General features: G+C 36.5%; 1 protein-coding gene across 15 annotated transcripts in view; it reads left to right on the top strand.

Annotated features, from left to right (window-relative positions):
- AGTPBP1 (ATP/GTP binding carboxypeptidase 1) overlaps positions 1-24,221 on the top strand; it is a 75,653-nt gene that overhangs the window by 15,356 nt on the left and 36,076 nt on the right. For 13 of the 15 annotated variants that reach the window (XM_082301791.1, XM_082301786.1, XM_082301789.1 and 10 more), the window contains 19 exons: positions 1,797-1,927; positions 2,452-2,519; positions 2,796-2,859; positions 3,237-3,383; positions 3,641-3,772; positions 5,621-5,714; positions 7,354-7,391; positions 9,188-9,396; positions 9,796-9,973; positions 11,432-11,529; positions 12,498-12,614; positions 13,214-13,923; positions 17,389-17,472; positions 17,719-17,805; positions 17,891-18,039; positions 19,443-19,530; positions 20,243-20,387; positions 23,102-23,255; positions 23,971-24,151. In XM_082301791.1, coding sequence (XP_082157917.1) covers positions 1,797-1,927; positions 2,452-2,519; positions 2,796-2,859; positions 3,237-3,383; positions 3,641-3,772; positions 5,621-5,714; positions 7,354-7,391; positions 9,188-9,396; positions 9,796-9,973; positions 11,432-11,529; positions 12,498-12,614; positions 13,214-13,923; positions 17,389-17,472; positions 17,719-17,805; positions 17,891-18,039; positions 19,443-19,530; positions 20,243-20,387; positions 23,102-23,255; positions 23,971-24,151 — 2,874 coding nt within the window. The remainder of the gene's footprint in view (positions 1-1,796; positions 1,928-2,451; positions 2,520-2,795; positions 2,860-3,236; positions 3,384-3,640; positions 3,773-5,620; positions 5,715-7,353; positions 7,392-9,187; positions 9,397-9,795; positions 9,974-11,431; positions 11,530-12,497; positions 12,615-13,213; positions 13,924-17,388; positions 17,473-17,718; positions 17,806-17,890; positions 18,040-19,442; positions 19,531-20,242; positions 20,388-23,101; positions 23,256-23,970; positions 24,152-24,221) is intronic. The other 2 variants (XM_082301788.1, XM_082301792.1) reach the window with 2 other exon arrangements.

The following is a 24,221-nucleotide window of genomic DNA, read 5'->3' as shown; positions in this document are numbered from 1 at the left end:
ACAAATAAAACAGTTTCTAGGCTGACTCTGTTTAGAATACTATAAATACTTACAGCAATTCTTTCTTTGTAATCTTCCTCTCTATATGTATGCCTGGTTTGAAGTGGTGTCTTACACTAAAATACATTTTCAAGGCTATTTTTTGTTGGCAGGTATACTGGGTTTGCTTGCTGGTTTTGGTAGCAGGGGTGTGGCTGCAGGGGTGGTTTCTGTGAGAAGCTACTGGAAGCTTCCTCTGTGTCCAGCAGATCCAATCCCTGGTGGCTTCAAAGACAGACATGCTGCTGTCCAAGTTGGGGCCAATTAGAAATGGTGGTTACACCCCTGTGATAATACATTGAAGAAGAAAAAAAAGTTGTGGCACAGTTTTAACTGAGGCCAGAGAAGAGTGGAGTGAGAACATGGGAGAGGAACAACTCTGCAGACACCAGGGTCAGGGGAGAAGGAGGAGGAAGACATCCTCCAGGTGCCAGAGCTTAGATTCCCCTGCAGCCCATGGTGCAGCCCGTGGTGAGGCAGCTGTGCCCCGGTAGCCCATGGGGATCCACAGGGATGCAGAGATCCACCCACAACCCGTGGAGGAGCCCCAGGCTGGACCAGATGGATGCCTAGAGGAGCCTGTGACTCCATGGAAGATCTGTGGAGAGAGGGGCCCTGCTCCCAAGCTGGAGCAGCCTGTCTATGAAGGACTGCACCCTGTGGAAGAGTGACCCACGCTGCAGCAGTTTTGGGAGGACTGCTGTCCGTGGGATGGACTCACACTGCAGCAGGTCACAGAGAGCTGTTGCTTGTGAGATGGACTCACACTGGAGAAGTTCATGGAAACTGTCTCCTGTGGGAGGGACCCCACGGTGCAGCAGGGGAAGAACTCCTCTCCCTGAGCAGTGGGAGAAGCCTCAGGTGCTGAACTGACCATAACCCCCATTCGCTGTCTCCCTGTGCCGCTGGGCTAGGAGGTAGAACTGGGAAGGAGGGAGGGGTGGCAGGAAGGTGTTTCTGAGGGCTTGTTTTACTTCTCATTATCCTGCTCTGATTTTGTCAGTAATAAATTCACTTCGTATCTCTAAGTTGAGCCTGTTTTGCCCATGACAGTATTTGGTGAGTGATCTCTCCCAGTCCTTGTCTCAACCCATGGACCTTTTGTTAAAATTTCTTTCCTCTTTCCAGCTGTGGAGGGGAGTGAGTAAGTTGCTTTGGTGGGTGTGTGACCTGTGGCCAATGTCAACCCATGATGACAGGCCAAAATACCCTTGTATTCAAAATTAATCCAAACTTGGATGATAACTTCAGAAACCTTCCTAAGTTTTTTTTCTTCAAAATGGTGTTCTTTTTCTTCAGCTGGTATGTGCTAGTTTGCTCACTTCACGAATGACATTATTTTCTTCCTTTTCTGAAATGCCATCCTGTGAGATCAGCAGTCTTTTGGACTGTTGGTAGCCAGTTCTTCCTTGAATGGCAGGTTCGACAGGATATCCTGTCACTTAACATAAGTTATTAAATATAAGTTGTTGTAGATGACATAGATGAGCAGCATTTGTACCTATAGCTGCATTTTACTTGCTGCAACTGATTCCCTGTTCACAGTTGCTGGTGGAGATGCTGTTACATACAATTAGTTTGTTGCAGTGCAGGCTTTGCAAAATCTGTAAATTTGCCAGAATTGAGAATTAAGACTGTTTTCCAATACAGATAAAATATGAAGTGCATTAGCCACACCCATTCCTCTAGCATCAAGTTTCTGTTGTTAGGACTTTTTTTTCTCTGATTTAGATGGAAAAATTATATCTTTCTTGTAGTGTTTCTGCCAGTTCTCGGACTGTATTCCTGCTGTCACAGCTGGAGAAGATCAATTTGGACTCTGTATTAGGAGCATCAGACAGTGCCAGATATGTTACCTCAAAGATCCTTCATCTGGTTCAGAGTCAAGGTAATTATCTAAGCTTTGTGGTTTTAGTTGTTTCTGTTTTGACCCTTCCTTCCTGTATCTCCCTTGCTCGACTTCAGTTTTTGCTTAGTGAACTTGATTATCCATCTGTTTTTGTCACTGATTGTTAGAAGCATTTGTTTAAGACTATGTTTAATGGATCTAGTATAGCATTGGTAGTGCTGAGTCCATTTTGTATTGTTAAATAGCTGTAATGTAAGTAATAATTCACTTTGTATGTATATGTGTCTGTGTGTATATATATATGAAAAGTAGAAATATCTAGAAGGGAGCTTTCTTACTGGTGTTTTTCTTTACAGTTTTTTTTCCTAGGCCATCACAAGATTGTTGAACAATTAAAAACAAAAATTAGTTTTAAAATTGCTTGAGTCTTTACTTAGTTTTATATACATATATGCAGTTTTTTATAGCTTTTATTATTTGCAGTGTAGATTTTCTTGTCAATTTGTAGATGATAACATATTTTTTTTTCTGCAAGCCAGTATTGGTCTTTTTCTCATTGACAGAAAAAACCAGGAAGGAGATGACTTCTAAGGGCTCCACTGGAATAGAAGTTATCCTGTCAACCCTAGAGGTAAAATCTTTTAGTTTTTGTAGTTATGGGTTAATAGCAGTTTTGCATTTTATCATTATGAAATGTATATATTTATTAGTATATTTGTGTTATGAAATATGTTGTTATCCTATGGAGCCTTCAAAACTTCTGTTGGTCTGTAATGAATAGATTTAAATAACCTACTTGTGAATTTTTCTCCCTTATATTTATATTTAGATATCCTCCTAGCTTTAAGTATCTAAACCATTGTATTAAATTGCTATATTAAGCACAGATCTCTCTTTTTTATTGCAGAATACAAGAGATCATCAAACTATTGTAAATATATTGAATATTCTCATTGAGGTAGTCTCAGTTGGTAAGTTTTTATTAAGGAGCGATACATTATTGTATTGATGCATACTTTTTCAGATTTTTTTTTTTTTGTTTTGGCTAGTTACTTTTTATTGTTGTTGGGTTTTTTGTAAACTATCATTATTTTGGCTTTTGTTTGTTGTTGTTTGCTGAAGCATATTTATATGCAGAATTAAAAGAATCTAAAGACTGAAGTTACCTTTCTAATAATCCTACACAATAATTTGTGTTGCTGTAAGTCTAAATCCACCATGTCCTTGCATAGTGCAGTCACATATAAAGAAAATATTGCTGTTCTAAAGACTAACTTCATGATAACTGTATCTTAGATATTTAGTTGTTCTTTGGCTTTAGACACGTCAGTTCAATTTTAATTTCTAGGTGGTGGTCGGAGAGCAAGTGTCATAGTCACCAAAGGAGGGACACAGATCTTGTTACAGCTGCTTTTGACTGCTAGCAAAGAGTCTCCACCAAATGAAGAACTAATGGTGCTTCTTCATACTCTTCTTGCAAAAATTGGTCCAAAAGGTGATATTATGGCTTAAGAATTACAGTTTTATAGGTGAAACTTAATAAAAAAATTTTCTGTTATTGTGTAAGCATTAACATACTCAGAATTGGTAGAGAAGAGGAAAAAGGAGGAGTAAATTAGGGGGGAGGAAAGAATGGTGAAAAGTAGATTAGCAGAGTTGACATTAGTAGAAGGAATTCAGTCATTTAACTTCTATTTTTTTAGTAATAATTTCAAAATTATTGTGATTGGTCTTGTATTTCTTTGATGTCAGACAAGAAGATTGGCATGAAAGCAAGAATAAATGGTGCCCTAAACATATCACTGAATTTAGTGAAGCAGAATTTGCATAACCTCAGGCTAGTATTGCCATGTCTTCAAGTATTAAGGGTTTATTCAACCAACTGTAAGTATTGCAGAAAATTATTTTCTTTCCTATGTGAATAAAGCTTTTTATCTAGATGAGGTTAGATACCAACTCTGAGTGCTTGTTTAATGTTAGTTATTTAAACTACTGTTTTTCTGAGAATTTTCTTTTTATATACTCAAAATGCTTAAATTCTATAAAAATATATTTTTTAACCAGTGCTATTGGATGTGTGGAATTTTGAGCCATCTAATTTGCATAAATGCTGCTGTTTAAAGCTCTGAACCAGAAATGGTAACATTTTTCTTGCAGAAGCACTTAGAGTTAAATAATTGTTCTCTTTATTATTCATTCTCATGTTTTTTGTTTCTGGTATTTTATTTATTTATTTATTACCAATTTAAAACTTGGTTCACACAGAAAGTATTTTAATTTAACCTAATTACTTGTTAATTTAACCTTTTCCTTACTCCTTTTGCTCAAGAGCTCCACTCTCCACTATTGGGCTGATATTCTTCCACAAGAGCCTAGTTGTTTGGGCTGGCAGTAGGAAGTTGATGAAAATAGTGTGGTTCTTACTGTATCTCTACTGTCGGTTATATGCTCTTAATTTTTTTCATTTGAGCTCAAAATGGTTGTTATATCCTCTTATTTAAGTGGAAGAAATTGAAAATATGGCCTTGTTCCCCTCAGAGAATCGATTTGGTCATCTGTAAGATTGTTTTCAGGTCATTCACATGAGCACCTATAATTTACAAAGCCCTAATACTTTCAAAATGTGGAAGCTTTATTTCTGTTGAGCTGTCTGATAATGAGGTAAAATTCTTCTAAGCTGAAAAGTTTAATACAGATAGTTACATTAGTTGCATGGCTTATCTGAAAACTTCCTTGATCCTGAAAATGGGACTGAGTCTCTAATTCTTAGACTTCTTCTTAGATCAGTTCTATTTTTCTGTATTCCTCACTCCTTATAAACAGAAAAATTAGTAGTTCATAATATTCTGATGAGTAGTACTTCTTAAAGTTGGTTTTCAGTTATTATTAGAGTAAGTCCTAACTTTACTTAGATTCTGGTATGATGTTGCTGCTAATGATGATGAAATTACCACTTGGGTTCATGTACTAAATTCTGCACTAATAACAGCATTTATTATATTGAAGTAAATTCTTAGCTGCTGTCTTCCTACTTTGTTAGGAGTACGTATTGCTGAACTCAGTCAGGAATGGAATTTCTGTGCCTGTTTTAGCAGTTTGTATTTTCAGTTGCCTGTTGGACTTCAAACATATACTTCAAGTTCATATTTCTCTAACATAGGTCTTAGCATAATCTCTTTTCATTTGCTCCCTTTCAAATAGATTTTTTTTTATAATTTTTTTTTCCAAGAGCATATATTCATAACATGTTGCTCAGGAAAGCTATACCAATTCGAATCTTTAAATTTTATAGCAGACTCTTGGATTTCAAATCCTGTTGAATATACCTGCTTGTCCAAATACTGAAGGATAGTAGCAAGTCACAGAACCTATTTTAGAATTTTAGAAAACCTGCTGTTCCAATAAAATGTGAATTTCTATAAAGAAAATTCTTTTTGTTTTGTATCTTAGTAACAAAGAAAGCAGAAGCCCGCATTGGAAGCAGTACATGGTTTTATTTGTAAAGTAATAATTAAATTTTGTTCTTTTCCAAGTGTTATCAGGATTGGATTGTCATGCTAATTACATGCAGAGCAGTGTCTGCTTGTCACTGTATGTCATAAAGGACAAAATTGTCTATAATTTTTTGTACTTCAGAATTAACTTGTGTGAATTTTAGTTTTGAGTATATTGACTTTTTTCTTTTGCATTTCTTACTACATTATCTTCAAATGGATTGCTTTTAACTTCCAGCTGTAAATGCAGTATCTTTGGGAAAGAATGGAGTAGTAGAACTGCTGTTTAAGATCATTGGCCCTTTTAGTAAAAAGAACACTAGCCTTATGAAGTAAGTAAGGTTTCTTTAATATACTATATGGTAAAACCTTGTATATTTTTTCAATACTTACTTGTAAATGAAAAATAACACTGGAGAAATCAAATGCAATTAATATTTGAAGGTTAAAGTGAAGGGAAGTGGGAAGGAGTACCACAAATATGACAGATTTTAATTTCCCCCAGTAGAGTAACACAAAATACTTGAATGTCTAGTTGCAGTACTGGTAAAATAATATACATTATTTTTTTGTCTCTAATATTCCTGCATGGAAGCTGTACAGCGCTTAACTCCAAATCATAACAAACAGATCAAGACAATCCCATCATTTTTCAGTTTGTTTCTACAGCACCAGCCCGACAGAGTTCATGAGCATTTGGACACTGCCCTCAGGCACGTGGTGTGACTCTTGGGGATGGTGCTGTGCAGGGACAGGGATTGGACCCGATGATCCTTGTGTGTCCCTTCCAATTCAGCATATTCTGTGATCTGCTTTGTGCTTTTAGTGTGTCACTGTCTGTTTTATTTGGTAATAGAATTTTCTTTTTGTTTTTCTGCAAAGTAAATAGACAACCAGAGCAAGATCATAAAACATAGAATAGGAAGCCCCATCAATATCTCTCTAGTGGGCTATTGTGTTGAAAAAATTAAAATTCACTGTGTAGCTGAAAGTGGTGACTTTAGAGTCTCACTCTGGTGGTGGTAGATTTTGGGTTTTTTTGTTTGGTTGTCTTTTTTTGATTAGGGTTGGGTTTTTGGGGTGAATTTATAGTAAAAAAAATAGCTAAGTGGATGTAGCTGAAGATAATCCTTTCCTTATATACTTCACCTTTTTGAAGTACATACCTGTGGAAAACTAGTTTTTTCATCTGGTTAGTGAAGTAATAATCTCATATTGTGCATATTCTAACTTAGTTACGAAAGAAATAGTTCGGTATTTGTGAAAGAAAATCTGGTATTTGTGGTCACAGGAGTAGTGTTCCAAAAAGATGTCCTGCTCCTTTAAGGCCCAGCTAAAATTCCACGTATGAATGTACTATTCTATGATGTGACTAATCATGATATCCTTGTTTATGGTCTAAGATCAGGTGCATCAAGTCCATCTTCACAAAGTGGGGAAAAAAAAGTATGTATGTTTGTAGTTGCACAGTTGAATTGAGAGAAAATCTTTGGGTACAAGAAAAATCTCACGCTGACTGTCTTGTGTTGTAGTACAGATTGATGGGTATTGCTTCTCAGTATATTCATATACTGCTGGTATTGACCTACAGTTTTCTAAAATAATACCCTTACTTTGTGGAAGTACTTGTTCTGCTGATAACAAAGACATTAATTTCAGAATATCACAACCAGTGAGTGTTGGTCATAAACATACGTTATCAGAGTATTTTTGCAAAAGCTGGATGTTTGTATAGCCATTGCACTGATAGTTTTAAGTTTTGTCATCAGACTTCAGATATAACAGAGATATATACAATCTTCTAGTAAAGTAAAATATACAAGTGAAGTCTGTGCTACGGTGCATCCAGGAAAACATGAGGTTAGACTCTTTGTAAGTCTGTTAGCAGTAAATATTTTGTATAGTTTTACAGTGTTGTAGATTAAGCTTGCTGGTTGGTTGCTGTTTTGACTTTTCTTGTTATGTTGACAGGGTTGCTTTAGACACACTTGCTGCATTGCTAAAATCAAGTAAGTGTTTGACTACAAGAAACTGTCTACTTGAGCTATATATGAGTGTGTGTGTATATATCAACAGAGTAAAACTAAACATTAAGTTGGTGGCCAAAACAAAAATAAGGCTAGGAAACCGAGAAATAAGTTTCATTTGGAAAGGCTGCACTGCTTCTGCAGAACAGATCTGGATCCAAGGTGGAGAAATACATTTTTACATTCACCCACCTCAGCCCTTCAGTAATGGATGTCTATAGCTTAACTCCTGTGCCTCTTTTTCACACATATATCTGAAAATATCTGTTGGATTGCTAGGGAAAATACAGGTATTCTTCAGTACCTTCCTGAGTAATTAGGGCTTGGGTCCTCGTAACAAGTCTGTCAGTGATGCTCATGAAGTGGAATTAAAAACCAGTGGTGTGTTTGCAGACATCGACTGTCTCAGCCAGCAAGAATTGATCCTCACAAATGTCATCTTTTCAGATTTTGAACCAGCATTGTAACTAGCAAGCAATTAACTAATTTTCTCCAAATACTTGTATTAAAGTGACAGCATTCCTAGTAGTTTTAGTGGCGTTGGATAAGAATTGCGGTATGACTGTGGATACAAATATGCGGCTAGCAAGAATTTCTCTTGCTTCTTTCCACTCCCGTGAGATACTTTTCTCTCTCACGGAAGATATTAGCAGAGTTCTATAAGCTATGAACACCTGTGACCTTGCAAAGCTTTGTTTATGGTACAGTAGAAAAATACTTTGACAATGGATGTTTTAGGATTTTAGCCAACCACCCCAAGGGGTGGCTGATCCTTTGACCAATTAGACTATGCAGGAAAAAGTCTATAAAAGAGTTGTAAACTAATTAAATAAATGAATCTTGCTGCACAATTCCTGCCTGCTGGATCTCTCTTCTCCTCCATACCACTGCGGGATACCGCGACAGTGTGACTAGTTTTGCAGAAAACCATTTCACACAAATGGTGGGAAATTTCTGTACTGACTGTCACAGGGTGCTGAGTTTATTCATGTTTATTCAGTGTGATACCTTGGTCTTACAGGTTTGTGTATTTATGAATTTTGCAGTTTCTCCTTGGGAAGTTTAGGGAAAGAAATATTTCCAGATAGTTGTCAGTATTCTCTTCTGTAAACTGGAAGTTTAATACTGGGGAGGAAAACGAAATGTTTAAAAGGTGTGTCTTTAGAACAGGAGGTCTTGTGCATTTATTTAGGGAGGTCTTCTCCTTAGTGGTTTTGACTTGTAACTTCATACACTTAAATAAGTAAATATTTTCATAATGACATTAATCTATTATATATTCCAGTTGTCATACTGATTACCCAGTATTTGGGGTAGAAGTATTTTCAGCTTATGAAATTTGAGTGATAGATGTAAAACTGTATGGATTGCAAGTGAAAAGAAGTTTGTTTCAAATCTTGTATCTACACAGTGTGTGCGAATAGTGATAGAAATGCTTTGTAGAAACACTTTTGTTTTTTAATTTACTGGATGACAGCATCTTACAATTTACTTTTAAGTGTAATGCATGCTGTTCTTCTAGTAGACCACGAAAATTACACGCACTGTTCTAAGAATGAAATTTAGACTACTGGTCTCAGTTATCCAGTCATTTCTGTTCAGGCTGATATAAAACTCTGCTAAATTTTTAATGTAAAACTCTGCTAAAATACTACTCGAACTGAAACAATTCAGTTACTTGGATAAAAAGAAGAATTTAAACATTGAAAGTATTATTTGAAAGTAATATTGAAGTCACTGGGCAATTTTAATTTTTTTTCCTAACTTTTTTTGCAAAGAAACAAATGCCAGGAGAGCAGTAGACAGAGGATATGTGCAGGTGCTTTTAACGATTTATGTTGATTGGCACGGTCACGATAGTCGACACAGATACATGCTGATACGTAAAGGAGTGTTACAGTGCATTAAAAGTATTACAAACATCAAACTGGGAAGAAAAGCATTTATTGATGCCAGTGGGATGAAAATTCTTTACAACACTTCACAGGTAAGTTTATCCTGGTTGTTTTTTTTACGTTGTTGTTTTTGCCTCTTTGGCTGTGACCTCAAGTTTGTCATATTTCTTTTATGAGATTCATGGTCATTCCTTATTACAGAGCAAGGATTATATTCTGTACCAGACTGAAACAATGAAATAGTACAGAACTAAATTTGTATTTGCTGTTAATTTGCTTATCTATCTCTGGGAGGGCCGGTTTAACTTAGTTTTAAAAAAGAGGGGGTGAAAATGCCTTTTCATTTTGAAGTTTGGATTTTTAAAAAAGTTGAATTTGTGTTGGTAGAAGTTTTACTGTCCTTCAAAGAAGACACGAACCAAATGTTTTGTAAATAAATGTAGTTCGACTTTTAGTTTGAGAAATATTTTTCTTTATTTTCCTGTTAACAGGAGTGCCTTGCAGTAAGAACTCTTGATCCTCTTGTCAATACATCCAGCCTAATAATGAGAAAATGTTTTCCCAAAAATCGTCTTCCTTTACCAACTATTAAAAGTGCTTTCCATTTCCAACTCCCAGTTATTCCTGCCAGTGGTCCTGTGGCTCAGCTGTACAATTTGCCTCCTGATGGTACAGTGATTTTGTAGTACTTTGAGTGTGTCTAATGTTGCTTTATGGAAGGTGGAATCAGTTGCACTTATTTGTGTTCTCTGCTAAAAGGACTCTGACAACTCTTCTCACCTAGCATATTGTCTGTGACTGTTGGTGTGGAGCACCAATTTCTACTGTTAAGTTTAAAGTGATAGAAATTTTGTCCAGACACATGTAGTTATAAAATAAAAGAGAAAACAAGGACTAAAAGGTGATGTTCACCAAACTCTGAAGTCTAAAGAATAGGCTGTGTACAAAATTAAGTAGTCTCTCCTTTCAGCTCATGTAGCGTATACATTCTCCTATGTGAAATATGCTGTAGTGTACATCCTGTCTTACAGGAGCATGTATTCCTTTCTTTCTTTCTGTTGCTCTGATAAGTCAGGATGTGGTGAATTTAGATTAGTGTGTGCCATTTGAAGCACTGGCTTTTTTATATTATTGTGCTTATTCCTTCAGTTGCATGATGAGAAAGTAGAGCTGCTTTCTTGGACTGTTGCAGTCTCTTAGGAAACACTGTACTGCAAAGCATTTATATGGTTCTTTGTAGGAAATAAATTCATCCCATTGTGAACACCTGTCATTATTTTCAGATAATTAACACATATTCAGATATGGTGAAACAGATTCAGACCTGGCAAGCAACTAATGAAGTTGCTGTCAGAAAGTTACTCTAAAATGAGGAGGCAAAGTCAGCTTATCTTTTATTCACAATATCTCCTGAAACAAAATGTTACCATAGTCTGAAAGAAGTAAGATATCCTACTGGGGTTCATGTGGGTCAGACTCCAGGAGTTAAACATTTTTTGATGTTTTGTCTTCACAGTAGAAAATAGATTTAGAAGTGTGTTTCAAAATCCACAGAAATTAAGTCTCTGCTTAATACAGTAGATGGTACCCTGTAATACCTGTTTGGAAACTTCCTAGTTTGCTGAACTAATGATATTAGTTCAATAATAATGTTTTAATTCAAAATTCAAAAAATAGTTATTAATTCACTAAAATAATGGTTTTCTGGGTTATAAAAAGAAGTGAAAAATCTAAGGAAATAGGATACATAGGATACAGGATAAAGTTCTGTATTAAAAGCTGTAGAATGTGGGGGGGTGGGTAGAGATCTGGGTTTATTAAAAGTATAATCTTGTATAGTCAGTATTTTAAAAGCAGTACATGTAGTCATTCTGAGTATACGAGAAAATCAGCATAATTTATAGGCCTCTGAGTGAGCCTTTTAGTGACAATCAGCAAATTTCCTTCATGGAAAACACTATGAGAAAACTTAACAAAACCCCCAGCACTAGTTTACTAGTTGGTTTTCACATTTTTTTCAAGGGGTAAGCAAAAAAGAAAATAAACCCAGAATGAAGAAAATCTTCTTCGAGCATGTATAATTGGATTAAGTGTATAATCTGCTTACCAAACTTTTTTGTATTGTAGTGGATGATGTAGTAGATGAAAGTGATGATAACGATGATGCTGAAACTGAGTCAGAAATTGAAACTGAAAATGATGACGACAAGGACCAACATTTTAAGGTTGGTAGAGACGAAATTAATTTGATCATGTAAATAAATGCATTTTAAGTGTTAAAAGCAGTTCAAGGAGGTTTTATGGGCAATTTCTAAAATAGAAAAAGCTTCTGAAACATAAAGAAGGTGGGTACTGCTTGAAAATATGAACTGTTCTTGTTCAGATTGCTTCAGGATTTTTAGCAAAATCTGTTTGCTTCACATTTGATGTATCTGGAGTGCAGGGGGAGAGAACTGCAGACTCCTTTAGCAGTGTTCTGTTCCCACTTGCATTTCTCTCAGCCTGCTTTTCTTACATAAACTGGTCCATATGTAGGAGCTGCTGTAACTTTTTCCAGCCTTCTGGACTGGGATTGACTAGATCAGTGTTTCAGCAAGGTAACTTGAAGTTCAGCCAGCTGTAGAGGTAGACACCATACCTCTCACTGTTGTACCACTTTGGGAAGGTATTCTCCTGTTTGCCATCTGCCTGCTGAGACGTGGATGGATATTTGGTCAAGCTGCCTTATTCTGTATTTTTATGTTACATGTATTTAGGAGTTAATTGATTGTCTGTCCATGAACTGGAAAAAGATACTTTATTCAAGGGTCTTGTGAGCCCTGATGGAGGGATTATCTTCCATAGAAGCAGTATTGCATTGTCACTGCAATCAGATGAGGTCTCTACATTCCAGGTTCCAGTAGTGGGAATATACACAGATTTCATGTAAAGTCTGATATCAGTGTATAATAAATTTGGATGAAAGCAAGAAAATTGAGATGTTTGTAATATTTCTGTTGAAGCTTAGTCATACTAATAATACTCAGCAGTTTAAATCTTCACAGTGAAAGCTGCAGTTCAGCTAATTTTAAAATAGGGGTGTTTATCTTTCAAAGCATGCCTGTGTCCAGAAAAAAGGTTAATGTTTCAGATTAATGTTGTAGAAGTTCATTAATTTTGGATACAAGATTAATTTGTTCTGGTGATCTTTCAGAACGATGATATTGAGACTGATATTAATAAACTGAAACCTAGACAGGAATTGGGAAGATCCATAGAAGAACTGAAAATGTATGAGCAATTTTTCCCAGAACTTTCAGAAAACTTTCAGGTAAAGTCTGCAATTCCCAGAAAATTTCTGGCTGTGTCAGGTGGACTCTGGAATATACTGTGGTGTTCTTTTTTGGGTGGATTGTTCCTCAAGCCAAGAAACATGGGTCTGTCGTTCTGGACCTACATATGGGAGTACTATATCCTAGGCTACTTAGCTAGGTTTTAACAATTGCCTCAGTCTAACTGAGAAGGGGGTGCTGTGGGCACATGTCAAGCAAAACTTTGTTTCTGGTGTCTGATTATTGCACACAGCAGAAAGTAAAATAGTCAAGAAAGACACGAGATTTCTGAGAAGACTTCATTGTATTAGGCATCTACTTATATGCTGTGCACCTGCTTAATATAAGTAGTTAAAATATCTGGGCAACTGCATTGACTTTATACTTTGTTATTAATGAACTGCTTGTTTATTGCTTTTAGGCCTTCTTGTAAAAGATGAAACTTCATTGCTCTGATGGTTTATAGCATAGCTGTCACCTTTTAAATTGCATTTGAAACAAGGAAAGAGAAATGTTTCTAATGTACATGAGACTTGCGAACTGTTTACCTTTTTTATTACTAATTTTTAAAATTATTTTTTCACCTTTGTTTTTTAAGGAATGGGACTTAGTTTCGAAGGAACCAAAGCCTTTTGTACCTGATGCAAATTTGAGTGGACCTATTGTTGTTCCTACAGCCAGTGAGGAGCACTCTGCTGAAGCAAACCCGGCAACTAATGGAGTTGCTTCGAAGGAGAGCAGTCCTTTATTGACAGAGGAATACAATAGAAGGCCAGTGTTTCTGGAACTACCAAAGAAAGATACCACAAAAGATAGTAGTTTACATCAGCAAAATGATCAAAGAAACGTGCTTCCATCATGCCAGTGTCTAAGCCAAGAAATTGTGAAAGGCTTGGACAGAATCAGTCTCCAGAACAGTGCAAAAAATGATCAGTATTATGATGCAGGGTGTGTAGTAAAGAAGGAAAGCAAAGCTAGCCTTACCACACTTGCTTGTAGTAAACCCTCTGAGCATGTTTCACCCTGTGGAGGTGGCCTCTTTGAAGGATCATCTGTCCAGCTGGGAAAACTCTGCTGCACTGGAGTGGATTCAGAGGAGGAGGATTCCAGATCTAGTTCATCAGGGGAACATGTCATGCTTGAAGTTTCTGACGTATCACCAGTTCATGACTGTGATCTTTATATTGAAATGGTGAAGAACACAAAGTCTATTCCAGAATATTCAGAAGTGGCTTATCCAGATTATTTTGGCCATATTCCACCCCCGTTTAAGGAACCTATTCTGGAAAGGCCATATGGAGTGCAGAGGTGAGTCACCACACTCCTTTTTTGGTTGTTTTTATTCCTTTGAGAAACAGTGTTTGGGACAAGATTAATCTGATGATCTCCAGAGGTCCCATCCAACCCTAACAATTCTGTGATTCTGTGGTTCAGAAGCTATGTTACAATGCCTACTTTGTCATCTAAAACTGTTTCCAGTGAAAAGCAGTTTGAAGATGGGTGAGGAGGCATTGATCAGGGCAGAGCCATAAAGAACAGCACAATCTGATTCTGTAATTGCTAATTCTGGAATTCAGTTTCTAAATAAGAAATTCAATTTATGTGATCCTTTTCTGCCTTCCCACCATTTCCCATGTAAATTTTGTAGTTTGCAAAATAACAAACCATCCTACAAAACCCCACCACCAAACAAAACAAAAAAATCCACACCTGAATGCTCCTTTCAGGTCTTAGCAAAGATAGGACAGTTTATAATTCAGTGATTCTTCAGTTCTTTTCCCTGTTGTACTAAAAAAATCTATCTTTCAGGGAAACATAGTGGAAAAAGCTAAAAAATTAATGCGCTAAAGTGTTTGGCTTTAGTGTTCACATTATAAGAGAATTTAGAGGTAACAAATGCAGATGATGCAGTTTGTGTTAGGTCCTGCAGGATGACATACAACAAACACACATCAGCACACCCTTTTATTTCTTTGAGAGATACTAGAAGATGGTGAAGAGTGATGAGATTCTTAAGAATAATTTGCAGAAGTGGTATGGAGAACTGGCTCATATACATAGTAAGTTACTATAGAGACATGTGAGTACAGTAGCAGAACATGTAATAGTAGCTATGAGACCTCACCACTTGCCTCATTCTGAGATTGAATGCCTTCACCTTTATACCGGTAACTGTAACCAACTTAATGAGTTTCTTCATATTTATATTTAGATATTAAAATGATTAAGAGATTAAGTGGATTAAATGTCCTTAGGCAGCTGACTTTAAATCCTTTAGCAGTTTCACACAAGTTGTGAAAAAGTGATCTTTGTAGTGAAATGACAAGTGCTGAAACACTAATGACATGATGAATATATTATTCAGTTTCAAAGGAGGAGAATCTTCCCTAGCAGGTTATTTATTAGATAGATTCAGCTGATTTAGAAGGGAGATAGTCTTGAGCTGGGAATCACCTAAGAACTGTATTCTAAGAAAATCTTGCAAATCCTTTTGTATTTTTCTGTAGTAATTAATAATTCTGAATTTTCCTGAATAAAACTGAGTGAAGTCAGATACAATTTGTCATTCCAGTGCTCCTTGTTAGATATAAACGACTGGAAAAATAAACTTCCTGTGATTATACATGATTTATAGACCATGAAGATCATTTTAGGGTATATTTTAACTTTAAAATGCTTTATTTTTATTGTATTTTTTATGTTGCAAGTAACTTTTTGAAGTCTTGTGTGAACAAGAATGAAATACCAGATAATATTGCTAAACTTGAATCAAAAGTCCTGCATCACGTTTTTAAGATGTACACTGTTATAAAGAATTCAGTTTTCTACAAATGTCTCAGCTTTGTTACTGCAACATGACAAACTTCTGAGAAAGGGACTTGTTAAAAAACGGCTTAATCTTTTTACAGTTCCATTGTTTATAGGAGAGTGTAAAAATTAATTTGGTAGGGGACATGGAAAAGCTTTAAACCCTTTTGCAAAGCTGTGTCCAAAGTCTTTTGATATTCAGTGTGATTTATGTTCTCTGTAATGTAAGCACTTAGTTACTGCTCATTGGGTAAGTCTTATTTAGAAAACAAATGGTTGCTTTAACCCATCCATGTAATTTGATAAAATACTGTGTTGGATGTAAGGTGTGATTTAGTAGATTTTCTTCTTACTTTAATTAGAACAATGTGGGGTTTGGTTTTTTTTTAGTCTTGCAATGTGCCAGGAGAGGCAATTTTTTTTGAATTTATGCTTTGGAGTGCTTTTTCTTTCTCTTTTAAGTTTAGTAGCTTGTAATTATCACTGAATGTCTCACCAATTTATTATTATTTGGATAAATGAAATTGATAATAGCTGAAGTGTTTTATACTACTCTATCTTTTTAGGAAGAAAATATGATATAGTAAAATACCATATAAATTTGGGCTTAAATACTACTTTCATCTATTCCTTAAAAATTTAGCTGGGTTGGTATTTTTTTCTGTACACTTTAGTATTTTTTAATCGTCAGGATCCACAAAGAAGTAACCTCTAAGCACAGGGCTCACATCAACAGTGTTGGTTCTAGATTTTTTTTTCCCTTCAATTTTCTTGAAATATCTTATCTTTATTTTTTGGAATGTGAAATTGTCTGCTACTACTTTTCCATCTCATGAGCATCTTGAATAGTATTTCTTCTTTGCTTTCATCTACACTGGTTATTGTAATGGTATTTAAATGCCATCATTATTTATAAAATACTTACGGATTTTTGTTGATGGATTTTGTCTTGGCAAAACTCCTATGATAATAGGAAGTATTAATGGCTTTTTAGAGCTGAGAGATGCTAGGATCTAATGAGTTCTCTAAGATCAAGTGTAAGATCAAAAATCTGTAATCCTGTCCTGAGCTGAACTTGTTAACATAGATTGTGGTGAGTCAGCCTTGTCACAATGTTGTCAATACATTGGACTTGTGATTTCTTTTCTTTTTCAGTTAATTTCAATTTAATAAGGGGTGCTAGAGTTATGCACTTACGTTCTCTTTCTCATTTGTTAACAGTATTTATTTTGGTTGTATTGAGAATTTCCAACCTGAATGTACTTTAGCATTCTGTTTCTGTATTCTTTGTTGTTAATCTGCCTCCTTTTCTTCTTACTGCAGGTGCTGTGCAAGCTTTTCCACACAGCTCTGCCACTATATTTCATTCTTGAACTGCAACACATTCTTACTTTTCTAAGCCAGGACCTAGATACTGCCACTTGTCCAATGGTTTTATGATCTGGATAAGCATACTCCTGACATTTGGCTGACATCACCAAATTCTTTCTTATTTGTTACATAGTCAGTAAATGAACCTAGATCTCCAGAGGTGAAAAGCTAGTTCACTAGCACTCACTGTACATTAATTTTGGCTATGGTAGGATTCGTATAGGTTACTAATGTTATCAAGTGTTGTCCTGGATTAAAGCATTAACATAAGTAATGTTTGAGTAATTCCTGCTTCTATTATAAAGTATGAAATGGCACTTTTTTCCTTAAGGTAAAACCCAGTGAATTGTGTGCATGAAAACTCAATTCCCTCACATATAAATATTGGATTCAGTCAGTTGTGAATGCAGGTGTTTAAACTTAAGTACACCTTGACTTTGCACACATAAGTGAGGGTGAAGCTGCAGTCTCTCTGAACTGTCCCACTGTCTTCATGTCAACTTTTAGTTTTCCTGTATGTGGGAATTCCGCTTTTGTGATTTGAAGCAGTAAGTGACAATTTAAATGAGAACTCTGCTTTTTTTTTTTTTTTAGAACAAAAATATGTCAAGATATTGAAAGGCTGATATATCAAAATGACATTATAGATAGAGTTGTGTATGACCTCGATAATTTGAGGTAAGTTTTTACCTTTCTGTAAACAGTATTCAACGAACACTCTAAACCAGTTCTACTTCCTCTGTGATTTATAATGTTTACAGCAGAATTCATTGGAAGTTTCATCTGGCATAACAGTGTTTCTGCTATCCGGGTTGTATTTAGAGGAAGGATTGAAATAGTTTCTGAATTGCCAAGTGAGGGCTAAAAGCTATTTGGTTTAGCTAAGTTTGTTTTATTCATTTTGGTGCCTTTTTCTCCTCACAGTTGTTCAGTACCAGAGGAGGCAGATGTTCTGAAGTTTAATTCCAAATTCGAGTCTGGAAACCTGCGCAAAGTTATTCAGATCAGAAAGTAAGATATTTCAACTCTTCTTTTCACAGTTTAGGCCTTTTATTTCTGCTTCTTAAAATTACTGATTTTTTTTTTTAATTTTCAGAAATGAGTATGATCTGATTCTGAACTCAGATATAAATAGCAATCATTATCATCAGTGGTTTTACTTTGAAGTCAGTGGAATGAAAACTGGCATTGGTTACCGGTTTAACATCATCAACTGTGAAAAGTCAAACAGTCAGTTCAACTACGGTAAGATATGTTTCCCATACTTTGAGAAGAAATATGTAAACAATACCTGTACTAGACAACTGTACACTGTACTAATCCTCCACAGGATTAGAAGTATTCTTGTTGTCAGTTTAAATTCTTTATTTTAATAGAACTGCTGGAAAATGTTTTGATAGCTCTAGTTAAAAAGAAGAAATGCATCTTAAGCCAAGGTTTTGTTGTAAGTGAGGCCAAAACAGAAGAAATTTACTGGTTACTGCAACTAAAATGGTCTTAGGACCATTGGGCAGGAGAGGACAATCAAAGCCTGTTGATTCACACAGATCAAAAATAATGACGGTTGTCATCATTAATCCATTTCTGCATAGGGGTAAATGTGAAAGTAAGTGGAGACATTCCAAAAAAGTTTTGTCTTATTGATGGCAGGGAAAAATAAGTCTAAAATGCTGGGCTTCATAAGTGACCATTGCTGTCTCTAGTAAGTAGCGTTTGCAGTGTGTGCCTCATTCAAAGGTTTACAAAGGGCTTACTGAAATTACCTTTCTTCTGCTTGTCTGGGAGTGTGTATGTAGTGTGTGTCATTAAGCTTAAAACCATTCATTTTTTTCTTGATGTATATTCTGACATTTGTCCTTTAAGAAGGAAGAAATTTCTTCTCCCACCCCCAGCTTCAAACTCTTGTTTGAAGTAATTTTGTAGTGTTATGTTCTCCTTTGTCATAAACTTTCATCCACATTGATAAAGTCGCAGAATACCAGGTAGTTTGACCAGTAATAAGATGCTTTCAACTTACTTATTAATCTTCATCAGTCAGCCTAGATTTTTTTCATGTTGTGCATACTTACTTGATAGTTTCTTTTGATTTTTTTAGTACAATCACTGAATCAGTCAGTGTGGTTGGCTAATTATCTAAAGAGTAAATGATAATTAGTGTATTATTTTCTCCTCTAACTTCATATTAAGTGTTCAGCTTAAGTATACTATAAAAAAAATACTTTAAAGAGTTACTTTAAAAAAAAATGGTCCTGAAACATCAGTTATTTTTTGGTTATTTACATGAATGGATGATAGTATCAATTTTCTGTATTCTCTTTGAAGCATTTTTGTAGTGTGAGTTGGATGGAGTGGAACTGAGGACTACTTGTAGTTTCATGCAAACCTCAGCTTTCATTTAAACATTTCATTTTGGTCTTCCATAGGTCTTGCTGTTTTCTTTAGTTGTTATTTTCTGAAAATCAGCAGTCTTTTGTCGCCTGGTTTAAAGACTGCACAGTGCAATACCCAGACATTCATGAAAATGTGATAGTGAGTAAATAAATAGAGATAATTTGTAGACTTGTATGTAAGTCTTGGTATGGTCCATTACTGCTAATATCATTCTTTTTAATGTTAGGCATTAAAGTGAGATGCATTTCTTCTTTCAGGTATGCAGCCCCTCATGTATTCTGTTCAAGAAGCACTAAATTCTCGACCATGCTGGACTCGTGTTGGGACAGATATTTGTTACTACAAGTAAGTACACAAACCAAACATACAGCAAATCTTACACTGAAGGTTAACATGAGGTACAATTTTTGAGGAGAAGTACTTTTTTCTGCATTTGATAATTCTTTGTTCTGTTGTGAAGAGGGTTTTCTTTCTGAGTTACTATGGAGAGTAATATATGTGATAGAAATATACAGGGTCTCATTTTGGAAGCACACTACTAATATTTAAGCTGTTCATATTTGATACTTTTCTTAGAAATTGCACACTGTGTCTGGAAAGCTTTTAAGGGAATGCATATATGCATGCTTACTTGAAATCTTATTAGTGACTTCCAGTAATACTGACCTCATGGTCCCTGTGGTAAGCCTTCTGTAATCTGTGGTGGAATTATTGTAGGGGAGTTCTAAAACACAGGATGAGGTGGTACAGCATATCAATATGTAATCCTTCTTGGTTGATAGCTGTTTGGTTACTTCCTTTTGTTTGTTTTTGTTTGTTTTATTTGGTTGCTTGTTTTTGTTTGCTCACGTTTTATCAATGTGAATGAATGTGTGTATCGCTGCTGTAATAAAGTATCTTTAAAGCTGGTGGGAACCTGTATTTAACCTGTATGTACATAGAAAAGAAATACAGTCACTAAAAATCCTTCTGACACTTAAAATGTGTGTTCAGAAATAAGTAGTAGTATGAAAAAAAAATACTCTAATGTGTATATTACCTGCATTTTTTGATTTAGGAATCACTTTTCAAGAAGTTCAATTGCTGCTGGAGGCCAGAAAGGAAAATCCTATTACACAATTACATTCACAGTGACTTTCCAACATAAAGATGATGTGTGCTACTTTGCTTACCATTATCCATATACATACTCAACTTTAAAGGTGAGAAGCTTATGATGTGTTACATAAATGAATATTTATAGAATTAGTATGCTATATAGCATTCATGAGTGAATTAATTTTGTTTCTTTTTATGAAGTTCCAAATGCTCCTTACAAGGGAGAATTTTCATAATATTGGTGTTTAGATTGACAAAGTGTGTAGGTTGTTCTAAAGAACGGTCACAGGAAAAATAAAATTGATGCTTGGAGGCTAAATGGGTTTTCTGGGAATCATAAAGATGATTATATGACTGGAGCATCTCTCTTATGAGGAAAGGCCTTGAGAAGAGATGACTGAGAGGGGACCTTATCAGTGTCTGGAAGTATCTGAAGTGGGGGTGTCAAGAGGAAGGAGCCAGGCCCTGCTCAGCGGTGCCGAGCAATAGGACAAGAGGCAATGGGCAGAAACTGATGCACAGGAAGTTCCACTTGAGTATGAGGAGGAACTTCTTTACTGTGCAGGTGACCAAGTCCTGGAACAGATTGCACGGAGAGGTTGGGGAATCTCCATCCCTGGGGAATTCAGGCGTTGTCTGGACGCAATGCTGTACAATGTGCTATTAGATGGCCTTGCTTGGAACAGGGAGGTTGGACCAGATGGTCCGCTCTTGTCCCTTTCAACCTTATGCTTTCTGTGATTCTGTGATAATTGACTAGAAACAGTGCTGGTTTGATAGAATGTTTGTGTTTGACTTAAATGACTTGTATCCTGCTGTTCTACATATATACTTTTTGATAACTAAAACTGCGGTAATTAAGATAATTAGAGATCTTTTTAGGTTAATGAATTGTCTAAATAAGTCTTCTGAAGCTTTTAATACTAAGCAAAACTCATTTGGCTAGAACGTCTCTTGTTTGCCTCTGTCATAGCAATGATAGCGAAGTAGGGGATTCAGTGGCCAGTGTATAGCAGCTTTAAATGCAGCTTTTCACTAAACCATACCGACTTTTGAAAGAACTACCTGTTTTAAACATCTGCTGCTTCCAGCAGCTCCTGGTCCTGGCGGTTCTTCCTGCCCAGCTGCTGGTGGCCAGCCAAGGGACCTGGGGGTCTCTGTCCCAGGCTGATGGACATGGCTCCTGCTTTCGTGTTTACTTCTGTGTTCACTAGCAAGTCTGAGTACGCATCCCAGAGAGAGAAGGAGACTTATGCACGCACACTTGTGCACACCCACTTCCCCCCAGGCATGGCTGGCTACATGGACTGGCACAGACAAGTGTGTACATGAGTGTGTAACACTACCATGACTTGATTAACAGTTACAGACACCCCATCCTCCTCTGCAGTTGGTATGCACCTATTATCACTAGTAAAAGTACAAGCCCACCCACTCTCTAGAATCACAAGCGTCTTTGTGGACCACTGGCATGGCCCATCCATGCCATAGCCCTGCTTCGATCCCAGTCTCTCTGACCTGCTGAGCAGGCCTCCAGTTTGCAGTCTAGTCCAGCCTGATACTCACTAGCAAACAGATGTGTGCACTTGCACACTCATCTCACAGGCACTCTGCACTTGTGGCTCTGCCCAGATGCCAGCATGGACTGTCTGCCTGCTTGATACCCCTCCCTTCACCCAGGGCCCATACTCTCTGGGTAGTCCACCTTGAAGTTTACCAGCAAATGTCATGTGTGCCCCCACATGGACCAGCTGTGGGGAAGATGTGTATGCTTGGCCCCCATCCCTAGCAGCTGTTACCAGGCACATGGTCTTGTAACTCATGCTCCTGCTTCAGGTGTTACTTAGAAACTCGATCCTTATTGTCCACCAGCCATGTTTTGTGGGACACACCGTCCTTGGCTCAATGGTTGAACACCAAAATCTTTACCCACTGCAGTAGCTGGCAGCGAGCCATCCCCTTGCTTCCTTTGCTCACACCACTGACTGGAGGGTGCCAAGACTGCCTACAGCTCCAGCTGCTGGAGTCTGATTTGATTCCAACAGTATCTGGGACTTGGGACCCATAGTCTATGCTACCCACAGAGATGCTCCCAAGAGGTTGGATTCTCCAATTACTGAGGCTGAGACCCTTGTGTATTGCAGCTGTTGACTGCAAATCCACTTTCACCTGTCCGTTTAGTCACATTTGTCCACGCAGTGCTTGAATGCATAGGATAGAGAATAAGGCTGCACAGAGAGAAGGCTAAAGGTGTACTGTAGGGATCAGGTGCTTGAGTTTTGTACGGTACCACACCCCCTGCTTGAATATCCTGAATTATCAGGTTCCTTGTTTCTTCTTTATCAGGTGATTCTCTCCCAATCTTTGTCTGTAGATTCTTAATGGCCTGTTCAGTGAGAGACTGGTGACTTTGGTCTTTGCTATTGTTTCTGTTACATCTCAGGTCTCTGTTCCTGTGTATTGAGTCTTCCTTCACTTATGACTACTTTTTACAGTGAAAAAGTCCCTGATCAGGTAATCTTAATGAAGCAAAGGTTCTTGCCTTCCATATACCCTTATAGTACCATCTGTATACAATAGCTTACCCTCTTTTGCTTCATCTTTCTCAAAGCAGTTGGAAGACCAGACTCTACAAAGAGAAGTATTCAATCAGTCAGAGATGGTAGAAAAGGGTATTTTACGGTCAAAATTATGCTGGAAACTTGAACATTGTTTAGAACAGCTAAAAGAAAGATCTGTTGAATAGTATATTTGAAATATGCTCTCATATGTGACTGCAAAGGGTTTGAAGTATTTTTTTATTGTTTTTGGGATGAAGATGCATCTTCGGAAGCTGGAATCTATGCACAACCCTCAACAGATATATTTTCGACAAGACGTTCTCTGCGAGACCCTGGCTGGCAACAGCTGTCCCTTAGTCACTATTACAGCCATGCCAGAATCCAATTATTATGAACATATCTGTCAGTTCAGTAAGTAAACTCTTCTTTCTCATCAGCTGAAAAGAACGTAAAACTAGGTATTTGTAGAAAAAATTTAGTCTTAACCACTATGCATTGTAAAAATAAGGTTAATGAATTTCATGAAACTAAGAGGCATTAATATTCAGGATTTGCTTTGTATTTAATAATACTTGTTTGTGGCAGTCAAACAAAGATATAAATATCTTGATATATAAGAGTATATATTCATGTATTCTAAATTTTTGTTGCTAGGTTTGTACATTACATTTTGCAGACAACTCTTCTTGGAAAAGAATACGGACAAATAACTTATTTCTTGAAATGCTGAGTTTATTTGCTTGTCAAAAAAATCTTCCATAAAGCTAATATCTGAGCTACTGTGATTCAAAGTGAGCTTTTGTTTCCTGATTTGTTTGTCCACCTCACTATTTTTCTCGACTGTTGGGAAAAAAGTCATGAAAGTCACATTGTAACTGCCAGCTCAAACTAATTGTGTAATTGTCTGATTGAATTTAAAGCTCCTTTGTGATAGTTCTGTAATTAGCAGTCCTTTTAAAAATATTGTGGCAAGCTCTATCAATAATACCCATACTCAGTAATACTCAACTCACAAGTGTTTTTTGTCTTGTCATAAATGCAGCGGGCTATTGGCTCTTTTTCCAATTAACAAACTGTTTACGTAGCTTAATTCATGTTTTGCAATTTCTATGCATATTTCTTTTAGGGAATCGTCCTTATATTTTCCTGTCTGCTCGTGTACATCCTGGAGAGACTAATGCAAGCTGGGTTATGAAGGGAACACTGGAATACCTTATGAGCAATAATCCAAATGCGCAATATTTACGGGAATCTTATATTTTCAAAATTATTCCCATGCTCAATCCAGATGGTGTCATCAATGGAAAGTAAGCATATATTTACTCACAAATATTTAACCTGTGCTCTAACTCTTTGCATCAATATTTAAAAATTAAT

This window comes from Coloeus monedula (assembly GCF_965178545.1).
Source record: "Coloeus monedula genome assembly, chromosome: Z".
Lineage (NCBI taxonomy): Eukaryota > Metazoa > Chordata > Aves > Passeriformes > Corvidae > Coloeus > Coloeus monedula.
Note: the sequence above shows the minus strand (reverse complement) of the source record. Positions and strands in the feature narration are given on the sequence as shown.